At 41.9% G+C, this 22,084-nt stretch overlaps 1 protein-coding gene across 1 annotated transcript in view; it reads right to left on the bottom strand.

Annotated features, from left to right (window-relative positions):
• epha4b (eph receptor A4b) overlaps positions 1 to 22,084 on the bottom strand; it is an 80,253-nt gene that overhangs the window by 54,285 nt on the left and 3,884 nt on the right. Inside the window, exons 2-5 of the mRNA XM_034555016.1 lie at positions 10,786 to 10,850; positions 5,343 to 5,543; positions 3,779 to 3,886; positions 2,924 to 3,275 (exon numbers count right to left, since the gene is read on the bottom strand). Of these exons, the coding sequence (XP_034410907.1) occupies positions 2,924 to 3,275; positions 3,779 to 3,886; positions 5,343 to 5,543; positions 10,786 to 10,850 (726 nt within the window). The remainder of the gene's footprint in view (positions 1 to 2,923; positions 3,276 to 3,778; positions 3,887 to 5,342; positions 5,544 to 10,785; positions 10,851 to 22,084) is intronic.

Genomic DNA, 22,084 nt, shown 5'->3' with positions numbered 1-22,084 from the left:
ATATCATAATCAAATGATCACTGTCAAGAATCCCGGTAGTTTCAGTCACACCCTGGTGGCTTATTGTTGCTTGCTAGATCATATTTCCCATGAATCACATTATTTTCTCTTTCATAGACAGTTTGTGCTGTTTGTACTGGAGGAAAAGTGAGCAGCATAAAACAATTCAACACATTTAAATGATTCCATGTGTCCAACATTAACAGCATGAACAGATACACACACATTTAAACACACGTTGTACCTAACTTTAGGGAATGGGAAGCCAGCATTGGGTGAGAAAATAGAAAAAGAGAAAGATGAACCCGTGATCTATAAATGTTTAACGAGTGAAGACAGAGGAGATGAGGACTGCGAGGAGAAGGAGGAGGAGGAGGAAGACAGAAAGAAAGAAAAATGGTGAGGTGAAAAAGGAAGACAGTATCACAAAGGATGGGTGAGGAGCAAAATGGGGGGCTTGTGCGAGAGAGAGGTGGAGAACAGTCCCATTATAGAAACAGACACCAGAGTAAGGTTAGAAAATAGCAGAGAGGAAGGAAGAGAGCCAGAGATTGAGAAAAAAAAGGCTGTAATTGGAGGTGTCTGGTGTTTGTCTAACACAGAGAGGCAAGTAATGATTCCATTAGCGCCTCACACCGAGAGAGGGAGAGACGGGGACAAAGAGCGAGAGAGGGAGAGTCACACAGGGACAAAAACTAGACTAAAGAGGAGACTAGAGAGTCCAAAACAAGATTCACACGGAACATTAGAACATCAAAACAATGAACATCTGAGCAGCTAAATGGTGAAACAGAACAGAAAACAACCGCACACAAAAAGAACAAGAGGGATGGAATGCAAGGCGTCCATTAAAAGGCTTGTTCACCTGCACGCTGGTGATAATTACAAATGCCCCTCCAGTCCTTTCCCCAGCTCTCAGCCATTCCTCTCTTTGTGTGACGGCAAACCAGAGAGGTGATTTAAATGCATTAGCGGCATGCGTTTTCCCTATGGAAGACCTACAGACTGTGTCAGGGCAGGAACCTTTTGTTTGGAGCCGACGCCGAGCGCTGAAAGGGCTCTTTAAAAGCCTGGCCCTTGTTCTCTGAGGGACACATTAAAGCGCAACGCACCGGGTTGTTATACTTCTCTGTGTCCTCGCATGTCTTTGTTAAAAGCAGGCTGATTACAGATGCAGTTACATTAGGCGGCGGAGTGAAATTTCGACGAGGGAAGAGGAAAATATCAGAATACAGGCACTTGCGGGCGAAATGGCATCGGCTCCAATGCCATTTTGAGGAAAGAAAGCCGGTTTCCAAGGAGTTCTGTTGGCATTATCTCACAGGCTGCAAACAAATACGAGATGTGTCAGGCTGCCATACCTGGAATAGCAAACTCTCCGGAAATTTCATTGCTATGCAAATCCGGCCACAAAAAAAAAACGTTTGTCCTAATACTGAGGAGGTGGAGCAGACAACCCTACGGCGGAGAGATTTCAATTCACAACGAAGTAATACAAAATCTGTTGGAAAATCATATTTGATTGTTTCCAGAATAATTGCTACACTGCAAAATATGCCTTGAAATGGACTGAAACTAAAGACCTGTGTTGCGGACAGTGGACACCTGCCACACACGCATGCACATCTGTATTGACCATAACTTATTAGACCAGGGACACATATAATTTTTGGCCTCTGACTTTAAACTGTCAAAAGAATCAACACACAAGTGTAGCACACATTCACCAACACACACGCACACACACAAACACACACACATGCGGTTAATGAGTTGAAGCTAGCTTGTTAAACGTGCTTACCTTGCTCGATTTATTCTCTACGGAGTGATAAGACTGATGAGGTCATGGAGATCACTGAGGTCAACCGCCCCTCTGCGTCAGACTGACTTTAAATACGGTTTCAGTACGAGGAACGTGGCACACGCCTACACGCTATAGGTAGGGAAATAATTTGAAAACCTGGCAGTGAAATCACCCGTCAAATAACCACACCGTGTCATTTTTACAAGCCGTACATGCAGCTAAGCATTTCACGATTGAGATGCAGCCAGAGGTCTGCCACAATCTGTGCACATTACCAGTCTGCAAGCTGGAAAGCTGGAGAGGACAGCTTCTGTTCTTATTCACTTGTCTCTAAGGCCCAACTGCCAAGTTGTCTAGGCGTCTTGGCTGCTGCTTCTCCCAAACAACTGAAAATGCATTATGTGCACCAATTTCCAAGTTTGCGGGGATGAATATCTATGATTCCATTTTCTTTTCGGGGAGGAAGCGAGCCCGTGGGGACAGGTGACGGCGCGAGTCTAATGCAGCTTGCACACACAAATGCATGCGCAACTCAGTATGTACACACATACAGATGCGCACATGCTGCACGTGCCATCTGTGGAGTTTTACGATTCAATAACCTGCCCCCTAAGGCAAACCTTTTCCTCTCTGAGAACACAAACGCACACTCACACCATGCTCCCCTACTCTGCAGGGAAAATTTGATATTCAGCTCTGAAAGACATGCACAGAAAAAAAGAAGAGGAGGAGATGCCTTCAAACAAGTCCTGCAGTAACCTGTTCTCAGCAAGAACTGTCTTCACAATGTCGTAAGTTGAATAGAAGTCACTCGGAGCAATGACGTCCACGCTGACACACACACACACGCTCACACACACGCAAACGAGTGCTGACATGTTTCTGCACATACTTATTCGACAAAGACACAAGGGCACACACACATAGCTGTTATTGTTATTTACGCGTCACATATTAACGAGAGCAGAATGGATGTGATTCAAATTGGGGCACTTTTGTAAGCTGTTGAGGAATCTCCCTTGTCACTCGACTCAAGTTGCTTTTATATCAGAGGGCCGACCTCTGCATAGAGAGAGATACACACACAAACTTGGTTAGTAAAGGTTAGTAAATACTCACGCTGGCAGACGTCCTTGTTCTCCTCGAAGCCCGGTTTGCACACACACCTCCCGATGGGAACCAGCCAGCCTCCGTCTGCACTGCAGTACATCTTTGGAGCCTCAAACTCCTCAGAGGCATTCACGCATACACCGTGGACCTCCACCAGCGCCGTGTCTCCGCCCGTTATTGTGTCGGGGAACTGGGCCAAGTTAAGCACCGTGACGGGACACTTCTTGTAGAAGACCCTAACTGAGACCAGAGCAATGCAGGCGCCGAGGTCCTGGAAGGCCAGATAGAAACCCTTTTTACTCAGGTTGCTGATGTCGCGCACCTCCGTGTTCAGCTTCATGACGCGGTCTCCAACGTCCACCTGAGGACCAAGAACATTTGACATGTGTGAGCTCCTTTTACTGGGAGCACTCAACTTCAACCAGAGCATTTTTCTTTCAGTCCAAAAGCAATCATTTTGTTTGGATGTAATGCTGCTGCCTGAAACTCAGGGAATGCAAGGCGGGCATGATTACGTCCTCAAACACCTGTCAATTTGGCAAGCAGATGGGATAAAATGATGACGTTTAAATATAACACAAATGGTCAATAGTTCCTTTCTTCTATGAGAGAATTAGATGGCCACATACAGACGGAGCTTAATGCTAAAATCAGTATAGCAAACACTGTGGAAGAGAATGCCAGCATACAGATGCAATGGGAAACACTATGATCCATTTATTTTTCCATTTTCCTTTTAGTGATAGAGATGGAAATATTTACTTAATTGTTGAATTATTGTGGACGCCATATTTTGTGTTGTAGATGTGTACACAATGCATGCATAGCTTGTGTGTGTGTGTGTGTTTGTGTGTGTGTCCATACCTGTGTAAAACTCTCATCTGCAGCAATTGTATCGATCTTCACATACTGGCTTTCCTTGATGAACCACAAGTTGGCATTATTGGACTCATAGTAGTACATGTTGAATGTCTGCAAGAGAAAGATGCATCACCTTCAGACTCTAGAAATGGAACTGAACAGAGGAAACATAATAACAGAGAAAGATGAAAGTAAATCCATCCAGTGTGAAATTTTAACAAGGCTCCCAGAGCTCTGCAGCTATTCTGCTGCTTCTCTTCAAATCTCAGTCCATCTGTCTCGACGGCCAGTCAGCAACACTGTCTGCAGTTTCATGAAAGTGCAGCTCTGTACTGTCTCATATTATCTCCACTACATGTAATGAGAGTGAAGAGGGTGCAGAGGGCAGACAAAGTGGAGAGAAATTAATACAAAGGAGCAGACTGATATGACAGAACGGGGGACAGTAAAAAAAAATATATTAGAAGTTAAAATATGCGTAGAGCCACAAAAGGAGCCTCTCGAGTGTCGTCTGTTTAATTCGGCAGCTCTTCTCTCATGTCATTATTTTCCCTCCTCTTGTCTATGTATCTATTCATCAGCCATCAATATGAACTTCCATTATGTGTTTGTGTTTCGGGAGTATTGTTTGGAAAAGACCGAAAAAAAATCATCAACCCCTTTTGCTGCTCGCAGGGCCATGCAGTATAATGTGTGGAATAAGCATTAATTTCATACCAAGTAATTACAGTAAAAACCTTTTGACTATATATATATATATATATATATATATATATATATATATATATATATATATATATACATACATATATATATATATATATATATATATATATATATATATATGTATATATATATATATATATATATGTATATATATATATATGTATATATATATATGTATATATATATATATATATATATGTATATATGTATATATATATATATATGTATATATGTATATATATATATATATGTATATATATATATAATATGCTTGCTGTGATAATAATGATAATGATCCAATATTTCGTGAAGTGTGGGGACACAAACACTGAATACATTGTTATTTAATATGTAATTGTGTAAACTGGCCTCAAACAATACATGTTCAACCTTGTCAAAGAACAACAATTACATTTCTACGTTTCTTCACTTAGCTCCTGCTTGCTTCTCATACTTAAATGTGTTTTGCTCTCTCTCTCTCTTTCTCTCTTTCTCTCTCTCTCTCTCGATTTTATGCAGCAAAAGCAAACAATCCAGCATAATTGTATCAGATAAATATGGAGATCAGGCAGATTTAATTGAAAATGCAGAAGTGTTATTGAAGTTAATTCGCTGATTCATTTGATTAGCTATGCACACTAAACAAAGTGTCGATTGCGTTGGGTAAATGGGTTCCAATTTGTGATTAAAGCATTTTCATAACAAATCCCCAATATGTATCAAAATGTGTTATACATTTGAGAAGTGTAGGACAAAAAAGCAAAGAGCACTGGCTAGTCAGAGAATATTTTGTGGCAATGCAGAAGATATTTTTCTGTGTGTGTGTGTGTTTGATGCAGACCTCCTTGCAGGTACCGGGGACCCCGGGCAGGCTGTTACAGTCCCTCAGGGTGAACTTGATCTCAATGTGGACGCGCTGCGCTCCTTCTCGGCTGATGTGACGTGTTCTCAGCCAGTTGTTCTGGTTGGCCTCCATGACGTTACACACCTGGTAGGTCCTCATCGGGGTGTTCCTCTCATCCATCACACTGATCTCCTCCCACTGAGGATCAGAAAGAGGAGGTTTAGAGAGAGGTGGGGACAAAAGCATAGTGGGTCTACCAGATGAAAGAGAGAGATGTTTATTTTACATGACATTTCTGATTGGACTTCCACATTTAGCTGATGATTTTTAGCTGGAGGAAATGGGATGAAAAAATAAATAAGGAAGGTAGGCGCTAAGAGAATAGTGAAATACTGAAAGGGATTTGAAGTGGGAGAAATGGGTGAGCTGGATGGGAAGAGGGAGGAAGGAAAGGAGGAGAGGTGAGAGCTTGAGGAGTGTTTGAGTTGACGATGAAATCCCCTCAACTAAAACATACATTTCAAATCAAAGTGTCCGAGTGATGTTCAGCAGCACTCGGTCGGCTTGACAACAGCACCACTCAGCTGTGAGATCGTCTTATTTCATCGCCAGTGAAAGGAGATCAAAGGTCAAAGGAGATCTCATTCCAATGATTTCTTTATGGGAAACTGGGCCCACGTCCAATGAACTGTGGTTTCGCTGCAAACCGACGCTCAGCCTGCGTGCTCTGTTTTCATGTCTGGGTGAACATGAGTGATGATCTGTGTCAAGATGACTGAAGGACTGTCTTTGTCCATGCTGCACGTGTGCATGGAGGGAGCATGTTTTTCTAAAGTGAATGCGTGATTTAGCGCTTAAGAGGTAGGAGTGTGTGTGGGAGAGAGTGAAGGAGACACACAGAGAGAGCAAGAGGAAGCAAGAGGGAGTAGGTAAGACAGAGCTACTTTGTCTCCCGTCATCTGCTGCCATCTGTTTCCACTTCTGACTAAGGCAGTAATTGAGAACACTTCTCGCATGAGCAGGAAAACATTTCTATCTACACACGCACACACATAGACAGGCACACTAACATATAGACAGGCACACTAACATATATATATATATATATATATATATATATATATATATATATATATATATATATATATACCATCACACACACAAAGAGAAATAACATTTCTATTCCTAAAAGAAAAATGAAAATGAATTAATGTGGTTTCAGTGTCTCAAGATATCTGATCCATTCAAGGGGAAGCTAACTGGATTTCCTTGCCCCCCCCCACACACAAACTGGATGAGTCCTAGTTTGTGGTGAGGCATAAGAGGACCACCATCTTTGTTCTGAGCTCCTGTCACCGTCTTAAGGCTGAAGCTGTAAGCTCCAGAATGATGAGCACATATAGCCGTATAGTAGTCCAGACGTGTGAACACAGACACTGATGCATGCAGGCATGATACACACATCTCGCATGCACTCCAAGACCCATGGGGCTAACTGCCTGTCATCCCTCACGTGTGTTTAAATTCAAATGAAAGTCGAAGGGTAGATGAACTGAGAGGCGAAGAGTAAAAGTAAAGAAAGAGAAAACGAGAAACTCTCAGACAAGTGGAGTCCAAGCTAAGGTTGGACTCTTGAGGTTAATCTCATGTGACGGCCCAACAAGCTGGCAAAAGCTTGACGCATTTCACCTCCGAGTCCTGAGCGCTAAAACAGATCCACATTAACAGCCCACACATTCGCACATAGACTCGCACATTCTCTCCAGCTCTCTCTCGCACACTCAGATGCTTTTAATCCCCTACAGCCTCCTCTGAAACGTCTACTGTGTATGAATTGGAGCTCGAACAAAACCATCTCTCTCTTGATCCTGACCCAACTGTCCTTCAACTGCAGAAACAGAGAGGGGGAAGAAATGTGAGAAGAAGAAGAAAAGGAAGAGGAGGTCAAAGATTGTTTAAGCTGCTGTAGTCAGCTGACACAGATGTCGCTGACAGCCAGTTCAGAGTTTTTAAGAGCGCATGTATAACGGATGTATCACTGGAGTCTTGCTCGACATTATGTGCACACAACAACTGAGAGCTCGATTCAATTAAAGAACAAAACACAAGACGGAGGGGAAAAGAAAGAGAGAGAGAGAGGGAGGAATGAATGTTGGTAATTTACAGGCGCGCCTGGCAGCTAAATAGACCCATCTGTGCAGAACTGAGACCAGTCGGACATCACAGAACACTCACACACACACACACACACACTGAGTCCCCAGGGAGTGGTGATTAAAGCATTTATGGGAATAGTCATTGAGGGATAAAGAGAGCTTTATGATGTCTTTGTTTATTTCTTTGTAGGCAGAGTTTGGAGTGGCTGGATTACTGCCACTTCCTGGTGAGCCACTTATTTCCCTAGTTGGCGAGTCTGTTCATTGTCACATTTGCCTGGTGTAAAGCACAGGTGTGTTTGTGAATGTGAAAACAACCTTGCAGCCCCCTTATTTGCTCATGATACAACAACAGCCGCTTGAGAGAAAGATCGAGCAAAAACACAACTGGAAAAATATTTGGTTAAGCTGAAGAGTTTAAGCTCCTTTCCTTTCTTACTCTAAACACACACACACACACACACACACACACACACACACACACACACAAAGTGTTGGTTCAGCCTGAACACTAATTAACATTCAGAATGAAACCCTCCTCTCCGAACCCTCAATCACCTTCACCAATCAGCGCAGAGCCTGCTTGATTGCTTTGAAGTGAAGCAGAGACGTCAGATCAGGGTTTAAGTTCAACCGTTCACCAGCTTAACATAATATCCCTCCTTCTGCAATCATCTGATGGGTACACCTACGAGGACATAATTGGCCCCCAAAATCTGGAACAAGCTCTGGCTTAGTGAGGAGGAGAGGGGAGGGGAAAACAGAGATGGAAGATGAAGAAAGAGGAAGGATGGTGGGGAGGCAATGAGCCTCTGGGGGAGTAGAGATGATGGGGGGGCCCTCAATTTTCCAACATCATTAAGACGTATCTGTTTTGTGTCCCTCACAAGGAACACCCCTGCCTGGTGACAGAAGTGGGTCGCTCCACGCAGTCTCAGGCACATCCGGTCCTGCACGGCTTGGATTAAGCTTGACCTGCAGGGGTCAAGTGTGGTTTTGGACTAATTCAGGTAGACAGTGGTCTCAGATTGGTGGGAATTGCCTCTCGTTGAGACCAATCCCCGGGTTTAAAGTTCAAAGGTCAACTAGATAATCCCCCTGTTATGAAACATAAGATCTGCTCACAGCCCTGGCACCTTTCTTCCCTCAGTCTGTCACTCTCATATCACTCTCTGTACCTTCTCTTCTCCATTTCTATGATATAAATTATTACCTCATTCATTTTAAGATATATGTGCAATTATGTAAGACAAACAGACAAATCCACTAGTATCTGTCCTGCTTTTCATGATGTATGCCACCAGGTTAGATTTAACTTGCAGACACTTACAGTTGTACATCATGATGTCTGCCCAAAAAAGGCAAGTAGAAGTTCTCTTTGGCAAGACGGATTTAGCTTCACAAAGACCAACTCCATCTTGCAAGAATGATCACGTAATGCTTTTTTTCACCACAAGTTGGGATAGTCTTTAGAACATTAAAGCCACGGCATATTGTAGATATGTTTTCACAAACCGCAGTAAGAGCTTGTCATCCTCAGCTCTTCATCCAACAGCTCAGTTTCTGCCGGTTTCTCCTGGCAGTATTTAAAACGCTTCTGCTCAGAACAAAGCCGTAGGTTTCATTGCAACATTTATGCACCAATTTATGGTGCATGAAATGTCTTTTATTTATGCAATGAAACCCATCAATTCAACACTCAATATAATGGAATATTACGCAGTCAGGAGTTCAGACGTTCTGTGTTGTATTGCTGTATTGTGGGAATAATATGTGCTGTTTATTTATGATGACGATATGACCGGGGGCACCGTGACACCGAATATGTTCATATCTTGTTGCGTTGACCTGTTTTATCTCGACTAACTAGATTAAGCTCTGCATATGGAAACAGTGAAATGTTCACGGCTTTAATCGACCAGGAGGGAGAGTAAAAGTCAGCAGTAACTTGCCCTCGCTCCAAACTTACTGACTGACATACAACAGACGGAGCCTTCCAGCTCTTTCAGAGAAACAAGATTCTTGAAGAGAAACAAGATTGTATTTTATGGTAGTCATAGCTAACGGAAGAAAACGTGTTTTTACAATGATTCGATCGTATGAAGGATCTATTTATTGTATTTTATTTGAGATTGGAGTGGATGCCCATAGAGCCAGTTTCCTCTCAGTTTATGTACACATTCAGGGAGGAGGTGTCAGGTCCCCACCATGTTGACGGCTCATGAAATAAGATATACAGGATGGAGTTCATTATATATATTTTACTTTCCAGCCAACACATTTCTTTAAGGAAAAACTAAAAACACATGTGCTTTTCCGGGGCCATGACGAAGCCACCCCAAACTGAACCATATTTTCAATAAAAGTAACTTGTGTGTACTCTTTGGGTTTCAGAATTTGATTGAATCTTTTGGCCACAGCTGGGACACATTCAGTTCTTCTATTAGGACCCTTTGTGGGAAAAAAGAAAAAGATACACAAATATGGAAACACAATCAGTGCATTTCAACAAAGTGAACTTGAAACCCTTGATTGCTTGAGAAAACAACCTTCCACAGCTCCGCTCACTTCAGCTGCCTCTCTGCTGCGCACAACCATGAAACCGCGTGTGGCATCCTGCGATTTAACACACTGATGCTGAATAGTGGAGAGGAAGTGTCTCTCGAGGGGAAATGGAATTAATTCAGCACCATTCAACAGCTCCCGCACTAGAGTGACATACAGAACCCACTCTTATTTCTTTATTCAATGCACTTCGATGTTCTTCCTCTCTACGCTCTCGCTCTCTTCCTCTGCTCTCACTTCTCTGTTGTCAATTCTGATGCACGGTGGCTGCACTCCAGACTCCCTCGGTCCCTATACCTGCAAAAGGCCAGTTACATAACCCCCTCCCCACACACACGCAAACAACACAGACATGTTTACAACGTCTCCTCTTACGTCAGAATATTTGCCCCGTCCCTTTACTCCATCACAAAAAAAAGGCAACCCTGTAATAAACGGAGGCTTCCAGTGCCACAGCGTTTTCAGCGCAGCAGAAATAATTTGCGAATTCCCCCTGCAGACTCCCGATTTAGCAAAGAGCGCTCAAAAACCCAGCGCTCTCTAGAACACACACTCCAGCGCTGCTGCTGCTCGCTCCGAGGCCTTGCTCCTTGGCTGACAAAGAACACATGTCAAAACAAAGCCGCTCGTTGAGATCAGATTTTCACTTATGGTGCCAGCTCCGTCAAGAAGAGAGGATGATTTCAAGTTTGTGAGTGTGTTTGGTTGCACATACTCACCCCCTCATTAGGGTAAGCCTCCCAGCCCAGGTCGGCCAAGGCTGACATGGAGTCCAGCAACGTGACTGCAAGAAAACAGAGAACAAACATGTTAACACACACATGCTAAAGACTTTTTTATTTCTCAGTCCCCATTCCCTTAAAACAATGATAATGTTTTCCACATACGGAAGGGAGATCCAAGATGTTTTATACAAGGGCCCTTAGTTCTGTTGGAGCACAACATCGATGGAGTCTCAAGCTGTGGTAAACCTATCATTTCAATTTTACGATTACTGTGGTTGTGCTGCAGCTGTTATGGTTCAAGGGGACACAAAGTCAGTGAAACAACATCAATATACAGCGTATAGGCAGGGGTATATTTTACAGTTACATATACATTTTAGATAGTGAAAAAAATATATTTTTGAGTATCAACCACTCGAATACAAATCAAAATGTCTCTCAAATCCCACCTGCAGGCCCAATATCTACTTTGCTGGACATCTATTTGTGTTCTCAGTTACAAACAGTCACATTTTTGCGACATGTTTGATTCAATATTTCAGTTGTTTAAAAATATTTAGTCACTGTTGAATCCAAAGCTCATCTCAATCCTCGTTTTCCCTTTAAAGGACATGTTCTCACCTGCCCTATGCATGCAGAACTTTTAAGGTACACGTTTCTAAAATATCTGCCACCTACATATAATAGAGGTGAATGTAATTCTATTTGTGGTACTCAAAAAATTGCTCTGTTTACTCTCAACGCTATCGGAGAAATAGTCTCTATAAAAGCTGTTGACAACATGTCTGTAGATTGTCGAGATATTAAGAGCTGTATATCTCAAAACCTCTGCACATAGAACTGAAAGTGTCTCTATGGCTGGATAACACTATAGATGAGTGATGGTAATATATAGGTTCTTCTCATTTGGGTGAACCAACCCTTTCAACAACTTTCAAGTCTAAAAAAGGGATTATTAATATAACTTTCATACTAAAAAAACGATTCTGCTGAAGTATCGCTGTCTGTGATGAGCAACAGTAGCATCGCTGTAGAATTTGCACATGTTATTTCCTGTGTGTGATCTCTGTGTGACCGGAGGAAGGATGCAGGGAGGTGAGAATTGAAAGGGAAGAGGGGAAGGTGGCAGGTTGACCAGCATGAGGCATAGTGAAAACCTGCTCAGATTCAGGAGCAAGCTTCCCCACCTGTGTGTGTGTGTGTGTGTGTGTGCGCTCGCTTGTCATGGCTTGGCTCAGTCAGGTCCTAATCAGGCCTTCAACACCACTGACCATCAATATTTAATCAGTATCCATCTGCAGAGACTGCTGCTTTTCTCTTTCTTCTCTCTCTCTCTAAATCCCACACACTGTAGCTGTTCAGCTTATCTTCCCTCTATCAAAATCTTTGAACCTATGCTTTCAATCCACAGATCCAAGATCAGACGCGTGAGTCGCTGACCTGACGCAATTTCAACTCACGGCATCACTTTAAAGCAGCACACTTTCATATTCCCTCCTATTTTAATAAGTAGTGACCTGTAAAAACTATTCACAGGTAAAAAGAAGACAGAGTGTGCCTGCCTGAGTGCAAATGAGACTAATCACTTAATTGAAGAGGATTGCCTGTTTACAAGCCCCTCTGTGTCGCCATACTGCCTGTAGTTAAAACAAAGGGACTGTAAAATTGGTCCAACCTCTATTTTCCCTATCTGTTCCCCTCTTTCTCTTCCTCTAACCATGCTGTTCATCAGCCCTGACTGGATCCCAGCCGTTCTCCTCAGCTCAGCTCAGCCTGACAGCAGGGAGGCATGTCACGCTGAGTTAGTGAGTGCACACGTGCGTATGGACGTGTAACGGCGCACACGGCGGCATCTGCGTGAGAAACCAGCGACAGAGAAAACAGTGCACACAGTATAATGAAGCCGAGAGAGAGGATGCACAGCAGAGCCCAGGTGAGAGAGGGAGAGGGAGAGAGATTCAATGAGAGGAAGGGACAGGAACAGTGGAGGAGAGGTGCTGAGCAGCCAAAGGTCAGAAGCAGCCTGCAGCCATGTGTGTATTCAGGAAGACTGCTTCCCTCAGTTCACGGACATTTGAGTGGCGCACAGAAATTGGACATAGTGGTATAACAATATGGGATTTTAGGGCTCACTGGAGAGGCACACACAGACTCATGAAAGCTACCCATCAACAGGGTTCGTGGAATTTAGAAATATTATTATACCAACGTTGTTAAAGGTTTGCTTCACTCAAATTACAAAAACAGATTTTCTCACTTCCCAAAGTCATATTTGTTATTCTTTTTTCTATTTAAATACAGTATCAGTGTTTCAGAAACAATGTCCTGATTATATACACATTGGAACTATGTTCTCCTGAAGAAATTGCCCCTATTTAAATTGTTCTGTGGAATAACCTGTTGAGTAAAGATGTGAATGTTCAACTCTTATTGGCACATTATTCACTCCAAACTGTTTGAAGCTATACCTACGAAAAGAAATAAGTAAAACCTAATTTCTTTTGATAAGCAAGCTCTATTTCGATGCTTTCCAATGCACTCTGGCAGGTCATTGAGTAAGTCTGTACCTCTTAAACTTTCAAGATTAATTATGAAAATATTCATAGTTGTCAGTAATTAGTTTTATATGGAGTAGAAACAGAATACTTCTGCTCTCACATTTATTGACTAGAATTTGAAAGCTGTTATTTAATGTAGGGGCATGTAACTTTGTACATTACTGTATTTAAGTACAATTAATATTATTATATTTTGTATGCAATAATTTCACTTTACTGACAGGGTATTTTACACTGTAGTATTACACTTGCACTTAAGTAGAGATCTGGATATTTCTACCACTTCTGTATGTTAACATTGACATTTTTTTATATTCAAAGTTTGTTTTGTTTGTGTAGTGCAGGAACTGTTTACTTCTCAGTCATCTGCTCTCTCTCTCTCTCTCTCTCTCTGTTTCCTCTCTCTCTCTCCACTGTGACTTTAAGAAAGTGCATTTACACCTTGAGTAAATTGAGTCGTAAAGGCATTGCAAGATTTCTAAATACAATCAAAGGGCACCTACAATTACGATGTAGAGAAATGTATCCTACTTCATATTATCATATTACAAATCGTGCAAAAAGGCTCACTATTTAGCCTACCTTTCCTTTACAAAAATGATGTTTTTTCACACCTGGACATGTACGTTCTGCCATTTCTCCTCCTGCATTTACTTCGACAATCTGTTATGGTACACTCACACATTCTCTCATTTTCCCCCTGTATTCTCCGTATGTATGAGTGCAAACATTCCAACTCCCACGTTTCATTGTATGGTGGAAAGATATATTTGCTGCAGATTTTTCCTTATATAAAGGCATATCTGAATACAAATATGATTTAACCATGCCTTTATAGACTATAGGAAAGGGTAAACGGCTAACCGTGCTCCATTCACAGTCCTAAGATCGTCTCTCACCTCTACAGCTCAATAAAAAACTAACTAACTAACGTGTTTGTTTATTCTGTACACAATAGAAATGTAAAAACACCAAGTTGGTTATACTGTTGGTTACGTATCTTCTGGTTAGACGTATCTCCTGTTTACACTTCATACAGTGGCAGATCTTTCCTCAAAATGTTACATTATTCTTTTAGCTGTTAACAAAAATGTGAACACTGTAAAATTCCATCACTGTTGTTTTGAAGGCAGACATCTCTGAGACATATCTCAAAAACTAGGACAATTAAATCAAAACTATCTGCATGGCTAGAGGTAAGCAAGAAAAATTATATCTGATCCTTTTTCAATCATGCAGAAACTTAAAGTCTGGTGTGTGCCCATGTTGCAGCCCACTGGGAAAACCCACACAGACATAAACCTACACATCGACACTTCTCCTCACACCTGTCAATACTACTCATCACTTGTAATCAATGACTGGACTCATCCATTATGTATTTGCTAAAGCTTCCTGTCTGCTGACACCGCCCTGTGTGCATTTACAGTACGTATGTGTGTGTACATGTGTGTGTTTGTGTTTCAAAGATGAGGAGAAAATATTGAATTTATGAAAATATGTAGTTTTCTTCCACAAACAAAAACAAAACCACGCCTCTTATCGATCTTTCCATCCATCTCTAAACGCTCCCACTCTGTCTCCCTTTCTCGTTTCTTTTTCTCCAGGGGACTGGCTAAATTGTTTGTGTGTGTGTTTGTGTTTGTGTTTGTGTGTGCGTGGGTGTGGGTGTGCGTGTGCGCGCGCGTGCTTCTGTGTGTGTGAAATCTAAGCCTTTGGCTTCGATCTAATGACCAGCCCCCCTCTCACACACACACACACACACACACACACACACACACACACACACACATATTCTCACACACAATATCCATGTTGATGAGCTGCTGAATATGACATATCATACCCAGTGTGGAGCAACTTCAAACTAAAATCTATCTACCATTATGTCTTTACCCAGTCTTTCCACCTGAAAATACCACTTCCACCCAAACACATTTACTCAGGGACTCACACACACACACACATAATATTTTCCAAGCTTTTATCACAGGGCATAAATTCACGGATTCATACACATGCACATGTGACCTGATTACTGTGAGAGTTTTTCGATTACACCAAACTGTGAGGTTTAAATTCTAAGATTGAAAGATGAGGAGGAGATTGGAGGAGATTTGAGGAGGAGGAGGATGAGGAGGGAGGAGGAGGAGGAGGAGGAGGAGGAGGGGGTCAATTTGTAAATTCCTGTACAAATGCTGAAAAATAATGAAACTACAGTACTTAAAGAACCGTGTGCAGAAAACCCCAAAATGTTCAATCTCTTTCTCTTGGTGTCTTCATCTCCTTCTGTGTCTGTCTATTTTTCTTCTCACTCCTGTTTCCTCCCTCTGGGGTCTCTCTCTCACTCTGTCTGTCTCCATCTCTTTTTTGCTTCTTCTCTGTTGGTTTATGTCTTTCTGCCACTCTCTCTCTCTGGTCGGTATCCGCCGCTTCAGAAGCTGTGATCCACCTGCCAAGAATCAAACGGCGCTGCCAACAGCCAGACTGGTGCACAAAGAGACCAGGATGTTACACACACACACAGGTACACACACACACACACGTGCACACACACACACACACACACACACACCTTAGGATTGCGCCAGTGCTACAAAGAGAGAATGCTCAATAAGACCACCACAGACTCAATATAGAGGACAATATGTGACTACATAATGAGCTCAAAAGACCTTTTCAGCTCAGAACAGAACATATTACATTGTAGACGTGAGATATAATAAGGGGGGGAGGGGGGCGGGGGCTTGCTGACACGAAATTCAACATGCTGATACTACACATAAGCCTCATTGTTTTTGTTCATCAGCACAAAGCAATTTTCACCCAGGTTTCATGTCCCCACACATGCCAAAAGTTATGTTTCCTACTGCAGGAAATTGCTGACAACTGCAGTGTACTGTAATCAAGATGCTCTTGTGGCAGAAAAGCTTCCGGTAATAGAAAGAGAAATCACAAATAAGATGCTGCTCATTACTTTTCAGTACAAAATAATCTATACATGCAACTGGAGCACAGAGGGTCTCTGGTCTTTTTTTCTTTTTGTTTTATCTGATTCAATATTTGTATAATTTTTAAACCTATTTTTACCTTTCTTCAAAATACCATTCAAGTGCATGCACCCAGATGCAATATATAAAACAGTTGCACAACTGCACACAACACACATACACACACACACATGCAGACACTATCTCAGTATTAGTGCCGCCACACACACACAACCAGACCTTCCCCTGCTTCTACTCCTCCGAGAGTGCAGTTCAACGATTGAGAGTGTTGTCAGGGCAACAAATGGGCCGACGGAGAGCAGGATGAAGGAGTGGGAAGAGGTGAGATCTGAACTTTAGGAACAAACTGGCGTTGTAACAAGGCTGCTACTCCTGCTGTCCTTTCATCCGTCCTCTTTCCACTCATCCACAAACCACAACAGGCTCTCGAATCTGTCATTTCTCTGTTAATTTTGCTCTCGTCCTCCGTTTGCTGTTCATTACATTTTTTAATGTCTTTTCTCTGATTCTTTCCCCCTTGAGACCCAGGGTTATGTGTGGCGGAAGCATTGAATACATACATGACCTGAACTATCTTGCACCTTGCATGTATGTTACAGGCAAAAGCAAATTCATGGCCAGTTTTTTATTTGCATGCAAAAACAAATGTAAGGGGGTTAAAGACTTATTATGGGGCATTTCAACATCTTTGTTTTTAGTTTCATAGTAACAGTAAAATATGTTCTTTAAATCTAATGCCTACAAATTCATTGAAGAAATCAACAACTGGATGTGGCAGAATTGTCTTCAATTAAATAAAGATAAAACAAAAGTAATTGTTTTGGTCCCAAGGACCAACGATTGAAAGTCAGCGCTCAGCTTCAAGTGCTGATGTTAAAAACCACAAACCAAGCCAGAAATCTAGGTGTAGTTATGGATTCATCTGAACAGCCATATCAAGACAATTACAAAATCAGCCTACTATCACCTGAATAATATATCAAGGATTAGAGAACTTGTGTCTCAACAGGATTTGTAGAAACTTGTCCATTCATTTATCTTCAGTAGACTTGACTACTGTCACGGTGCGTTCACAGGTCTCTGTAAAAAGTCAGTCAGAAAGTCCTCACGACTTCGAGTCCTCACTGAGACCAGGAGAGTGGATCACATCACTCCAGTTCTGAGGTCTTTGCACTGACTTCCTGTCCAACAAAGAATTGGCTTTAAAATCGTGCTGCTGGTTTATAAAGCACTGAATGGTTTGGGGCCTAAATACATTTGTGATCTGCTGCGACCTTATGAACCATCGCGACCCCTCAGGTCGTCTAGTCTACTTTCTGTTCCAAGAGTCAGAACTAAACATGGAGAAGCAGCGTTCAGTTCTTCTGCTCCACATACCTGGAACAAGGTCCCTGAAAGCTGCAGACTGTTGCCTTTAATTGAACACGATTCAAGGATATCAATCAATTTCTGCATCTCACTACTGCATTTTATTTCTCTAACTGCACTGCAACTTTTATTATTTTTCTTGCTTTTTGACTGTTTTTAATGTTTTCTTAATTGTTTTTCAATCTTGTTTTCTTTTGCATTATGTGTTGATGCTTTTACTGGTTATATGTGAACTGTGCTATAGAAATAAACTTGCCTTGCCTTACAAACTGTATTTACATAACAGGAGGATTTTCCACTTCTGTTGGCAGTGGCCATGGTGGCCACACTGTACACTGAAGATGATACTGTGTAAACTGCACTGTATCATCTTCAAAGTGCAAAAACCTCCAGTTCGTAAAGGTACATTTGTTATCGAATACTGTTTGTGCTTATGTATTAAAGGTCTGCACTGATGGACATATACCATGTATACAACATTATAGAGGTTTGGAATTATTACTCTCTCAGCCATTCTTTTACACCCTGACTTTGAAGCTTTATCTGCAGCTTTATATCAAGGTGCAGTTACAATGTGAGAGATTTTACAGCAAAACCGTATTCACACATTCGGTTTTCAGACTCTGTAATGTGCCATTTATGTGCGTGGGATGTGTTTTCCCTAAAGCAGACATATCACAATCTGCGATATTTATCATTTCTTTTTTTAATGAGAGTTTTGGGCAGACTGAGATGGGATTTTCGATGATTTAAAAGGGAAAATGTTATTCTTCTTTTGAGTGTGATAGCTGTCTGCAAACTGAATGTGCCTATGAATAATTCAATGTATTTAAATTAAATTCTAATCCTAATTCTTCTTTGATTCAGTTCAATTACCCCTGCTTTCTAGCTTCCCATTCTGTTCATAGAAATGTAATGTTGATCCTCCACACAAACACAAATTCAAAATTGGTTGGACTGAACGGTACAGATGATTAAACAGTGGCCGATAGCTTCCAAATGAGTGACAGACAGGAGCAGATCAGTGAAGGTAAAAGCTGAGTCTGTGAAACACACCAATACAATTCAATTGGCTATTACATGCATGGCTAAATAGTAGTTGGGTGTCTGAATCATGAGTTGATAGAAAAGGGATCAATGCATAATCAAAATGATAATGATTTACCCTTTAACTGCAAAACAAAGCTGATAAATGTTTGAACGGATTGATGCATTTGCTCTTAAATCGTTTTCACAATAGTGCAAATGACACATTGGTAAGAGAGTTTAAATTGATCAAATCAAATTGTCTTTAATAAAATCTAAATGTAAAGATTAAAGCCAAATTCACTTATATATTTTTTATATATTTTTGTGCAATACTAGAGAAGAGGAAGCATATTCAGATTAACCAAGCAAAACTTTTTCAGGGAAATTAACAAGAGAAACAGCATAATACATCCACATCATTCATCGGACGCTATTATTAAGATTTCCCTCAATAAGCCGGAAGAAAACCATTACAAATCTCAGCCAAGACAAACGGGTAAAAAACGTGATATTCAAGAGCTCTTTTTCAAGGCAGCTGCTTCAGTGAAGTGATTTCTAAAAGGATGCACATGGTTTATTGAAAACCTTCTCCAAAGCCTTGAAACCCTGGCAACCCAAAAGGCAGATAGTGTGCAAAGCTGAAAATGTTTAGGAAAATATTTGTGTATGTGATGAACTGTACCTCGTTGAAAAAGTACATTAGCCTACTCTGCTATTTCATATACTCTGGCAGAACAGAAGAGAGGCCATTTTGACTATGACCGGAGCACTGCCCTAGTTTGTTGCTTGAAGAGGCTCTGGAGTGTGTGCGTGTGTGTGTGTGTCTGTGTGTGTGTGTGTGTGTGTGCGTGTGTGTGTGTGTGTGTGTGTGTGTGTGTGTGCGTGCGTGTGTGTGCGTGTGCGTGTGTGGGCGCGCGTGTGCGTGCGTGTGTGTGTGGGTGCGTGTGCGTGCGGTTTTGTTTCGGCACGTGATGGTTGAATGCTTACAGTGTTGAACTGTGACACCCAGTCATCAAGACACTTATTTTTTAATAAGCTTCTTCTAGTATGCCAACAACTCATCAAGGCCAATGAGCAACAAACACATCCACACACAGCCATAACGATGCACACACAAACACACGCACACAAACTAGAGACCTTGAGGACTCAACATACAACTCCGCACATGCACTCATCCCACCATTCATTTAAAGAACTGGGTTAAAATAGCTTGTGAGGAGTGAAAAAAAGGGGGGATAAATAAAGCTTTTTTTTTCATTAATAAGACACAAGGCAGCTATAATCTCTAAATGATCCCTCTTCAAGAGTGTGTGCTTCTCTTTTGGGGCTTTTTCTTAACGTTTTTTGTGCTCCGTTAGTTCTTATGGCACCTCAGTGGGACAAGAGCACACACTCACACACACACACACACACACACGCGGCTGTCACACAGTGGTTGGTCACAGGAGGGTAAATTGGCCTAGAATCTCAGGGGTGAGCCACAGCAGTGGAGACGGTTAGGAAACCTCATGTCAGATAAATGTGTGCTTAGACAGGTCGCAACTGTTAGCACACACCCATGTGACATACACACACACTTACAGTGATGGTCTGTCTGCCCTGCTGCCTCCATCAAAACCAACATTAAACCAATTTGCACTGATGCGGACACCATCAAGTAGAGAGACAGATCACGCACAACTAGCAAAACCCTGGAGCTCAAAATATAGGGGGGTTGGGTGGGTACTGCAGGGAAATTCATGAGGGGATTATGCCACCAAAACAGCCCAAACCAACAGAGAAGCGTGTGCTAGCTTGGCCCTGTATGTTGATGGTCAGTCTGCTGTTGCACTCATGGTTCCACACATCATCCATGCATCGATAGCATGCGGCTGTCGTTTGTTCAGCCACTGTGAGACTGTGCTTCACAGCTGTACTTCTATTTGACCGGTTTCCAGCATGCACTAATTGAATATGTCCTATGATTTTCACATTTATGGTCTTTTCTGTAAAGTACAGTCAAGAAGAAGCTGTATGAATATCAGTTCAGCTCCAGCTTCCACGTTCTCAGTTATTGTGCTCTGATAAAAACCTTCACAGTTAATCAGTAGAGAAGAGGTTGGAGCGCTGGTCAGCAAACGATATCTACGGCTGACCCAAATCCTCTGCCGTTTGTTTTGTAATGCTGGATAAATCCGCCTTTCACAGCCGCGGCACGAGCCAAGAGCAAACAATGAGAGAAAGACAGAACGAGAGGGAGAGGTACGGAAACAACCAAATTCAATTTAGACAAATTAAAGGTCAGGACAGAGGGGGCAGGGATGGGGGGGGGGGGGGGGGGGGGGGTGTAGTGAGGAGGAAGGGCAGTGAGGGGGAAAGAAGAAGCGTTGGAGTGTGTGTGTGTGCGCGTGTGTGTGTGCGTCTGTGTGTGTTCGTTCGAGTGGCGAATACAAAGTGACCAGCAGTTAAGGGCTTGTTCGGAGGGGGTCAGTGGACGTATACCCAAACTTCACTACAGCCATCAGACATCACGAAAGGCCTCCTTTGACGTTATTGACGCTTACTTTACTGGTGGGAACTGAAATGTGTTAAGAACTAGTTGCATCTTATGGAAATGTGAACTAAATTAAATGCACACTGACAATGACATACCATATAGATGATGAGTTCACTCCAGAAAGCACCATGAAGGTAACAAACGTAATTCAAAAAAATATAACATTTCTCGCTTTACTTATGTCATTTAGCTAAAATACATAAAAACATATAGTCCAGATGGTTTTTCATTTTTTTTATAATGTCTGATCAGCTTGACTGACACATTCATTTGAATTCTGCCAGATTTAGTGGTAATGTGGAAGGAATTTCGCATTAATAGACTTGTTTCAGACTTTGTAATTTGGAGAGATATACTTTTGCTTCTTTTCTTAGAGAGTTAGAAGACGATTGAGATACCACTACAAAATAGTCACAGCCAGTTTATGGTTAGCTTAGCATGAAAGCTGGAAGCAGGGGGAAACGGCTAGCCTACCTCTAAACATATACTGTGTTAGTTAGTGAGCGTTAGAGGTAGACAGATCTTTGCTCTTGGGCAGAGCCTGCCAGCTGTTTCTCCCTGTTTCCAGTCTTAATGCTAAGCTAAACAGCTTCATACTCAGCCTACAGGCAAGAGAGTGGAAGCAATCTTCTGCTCAAGAAAGTGAAAATGTCAAATGTCAAACAATTACTCGGCAAATGTTCAAGTGTTAACTGTTTATCCTTCAAAACACCAAAACAGAATGATTTGAATTGGTGGTGAATACATAACCATATTTAGCAACCACTGGCTGCCCTTAAATACAACAA

This window comes from Cyclopterus lumpus, chromosome 17 (assembly GCF_009769545.1).
Source record: "Cyclopterus lumpus isolate fCycLum1 chromosome 17, fCycLum1.pri, whole genome shotgun sequence".
Taxonomy (NCBI): Eukaryota; Metazoa; Chordata; class Actinopteri; order Perciformes; family Cyclopteridae; genus Cyclopterus; species Cyclopterus lumpus.
This window is presented reverse-complemented; position numbering and strand designations above follow the sequence as displayed.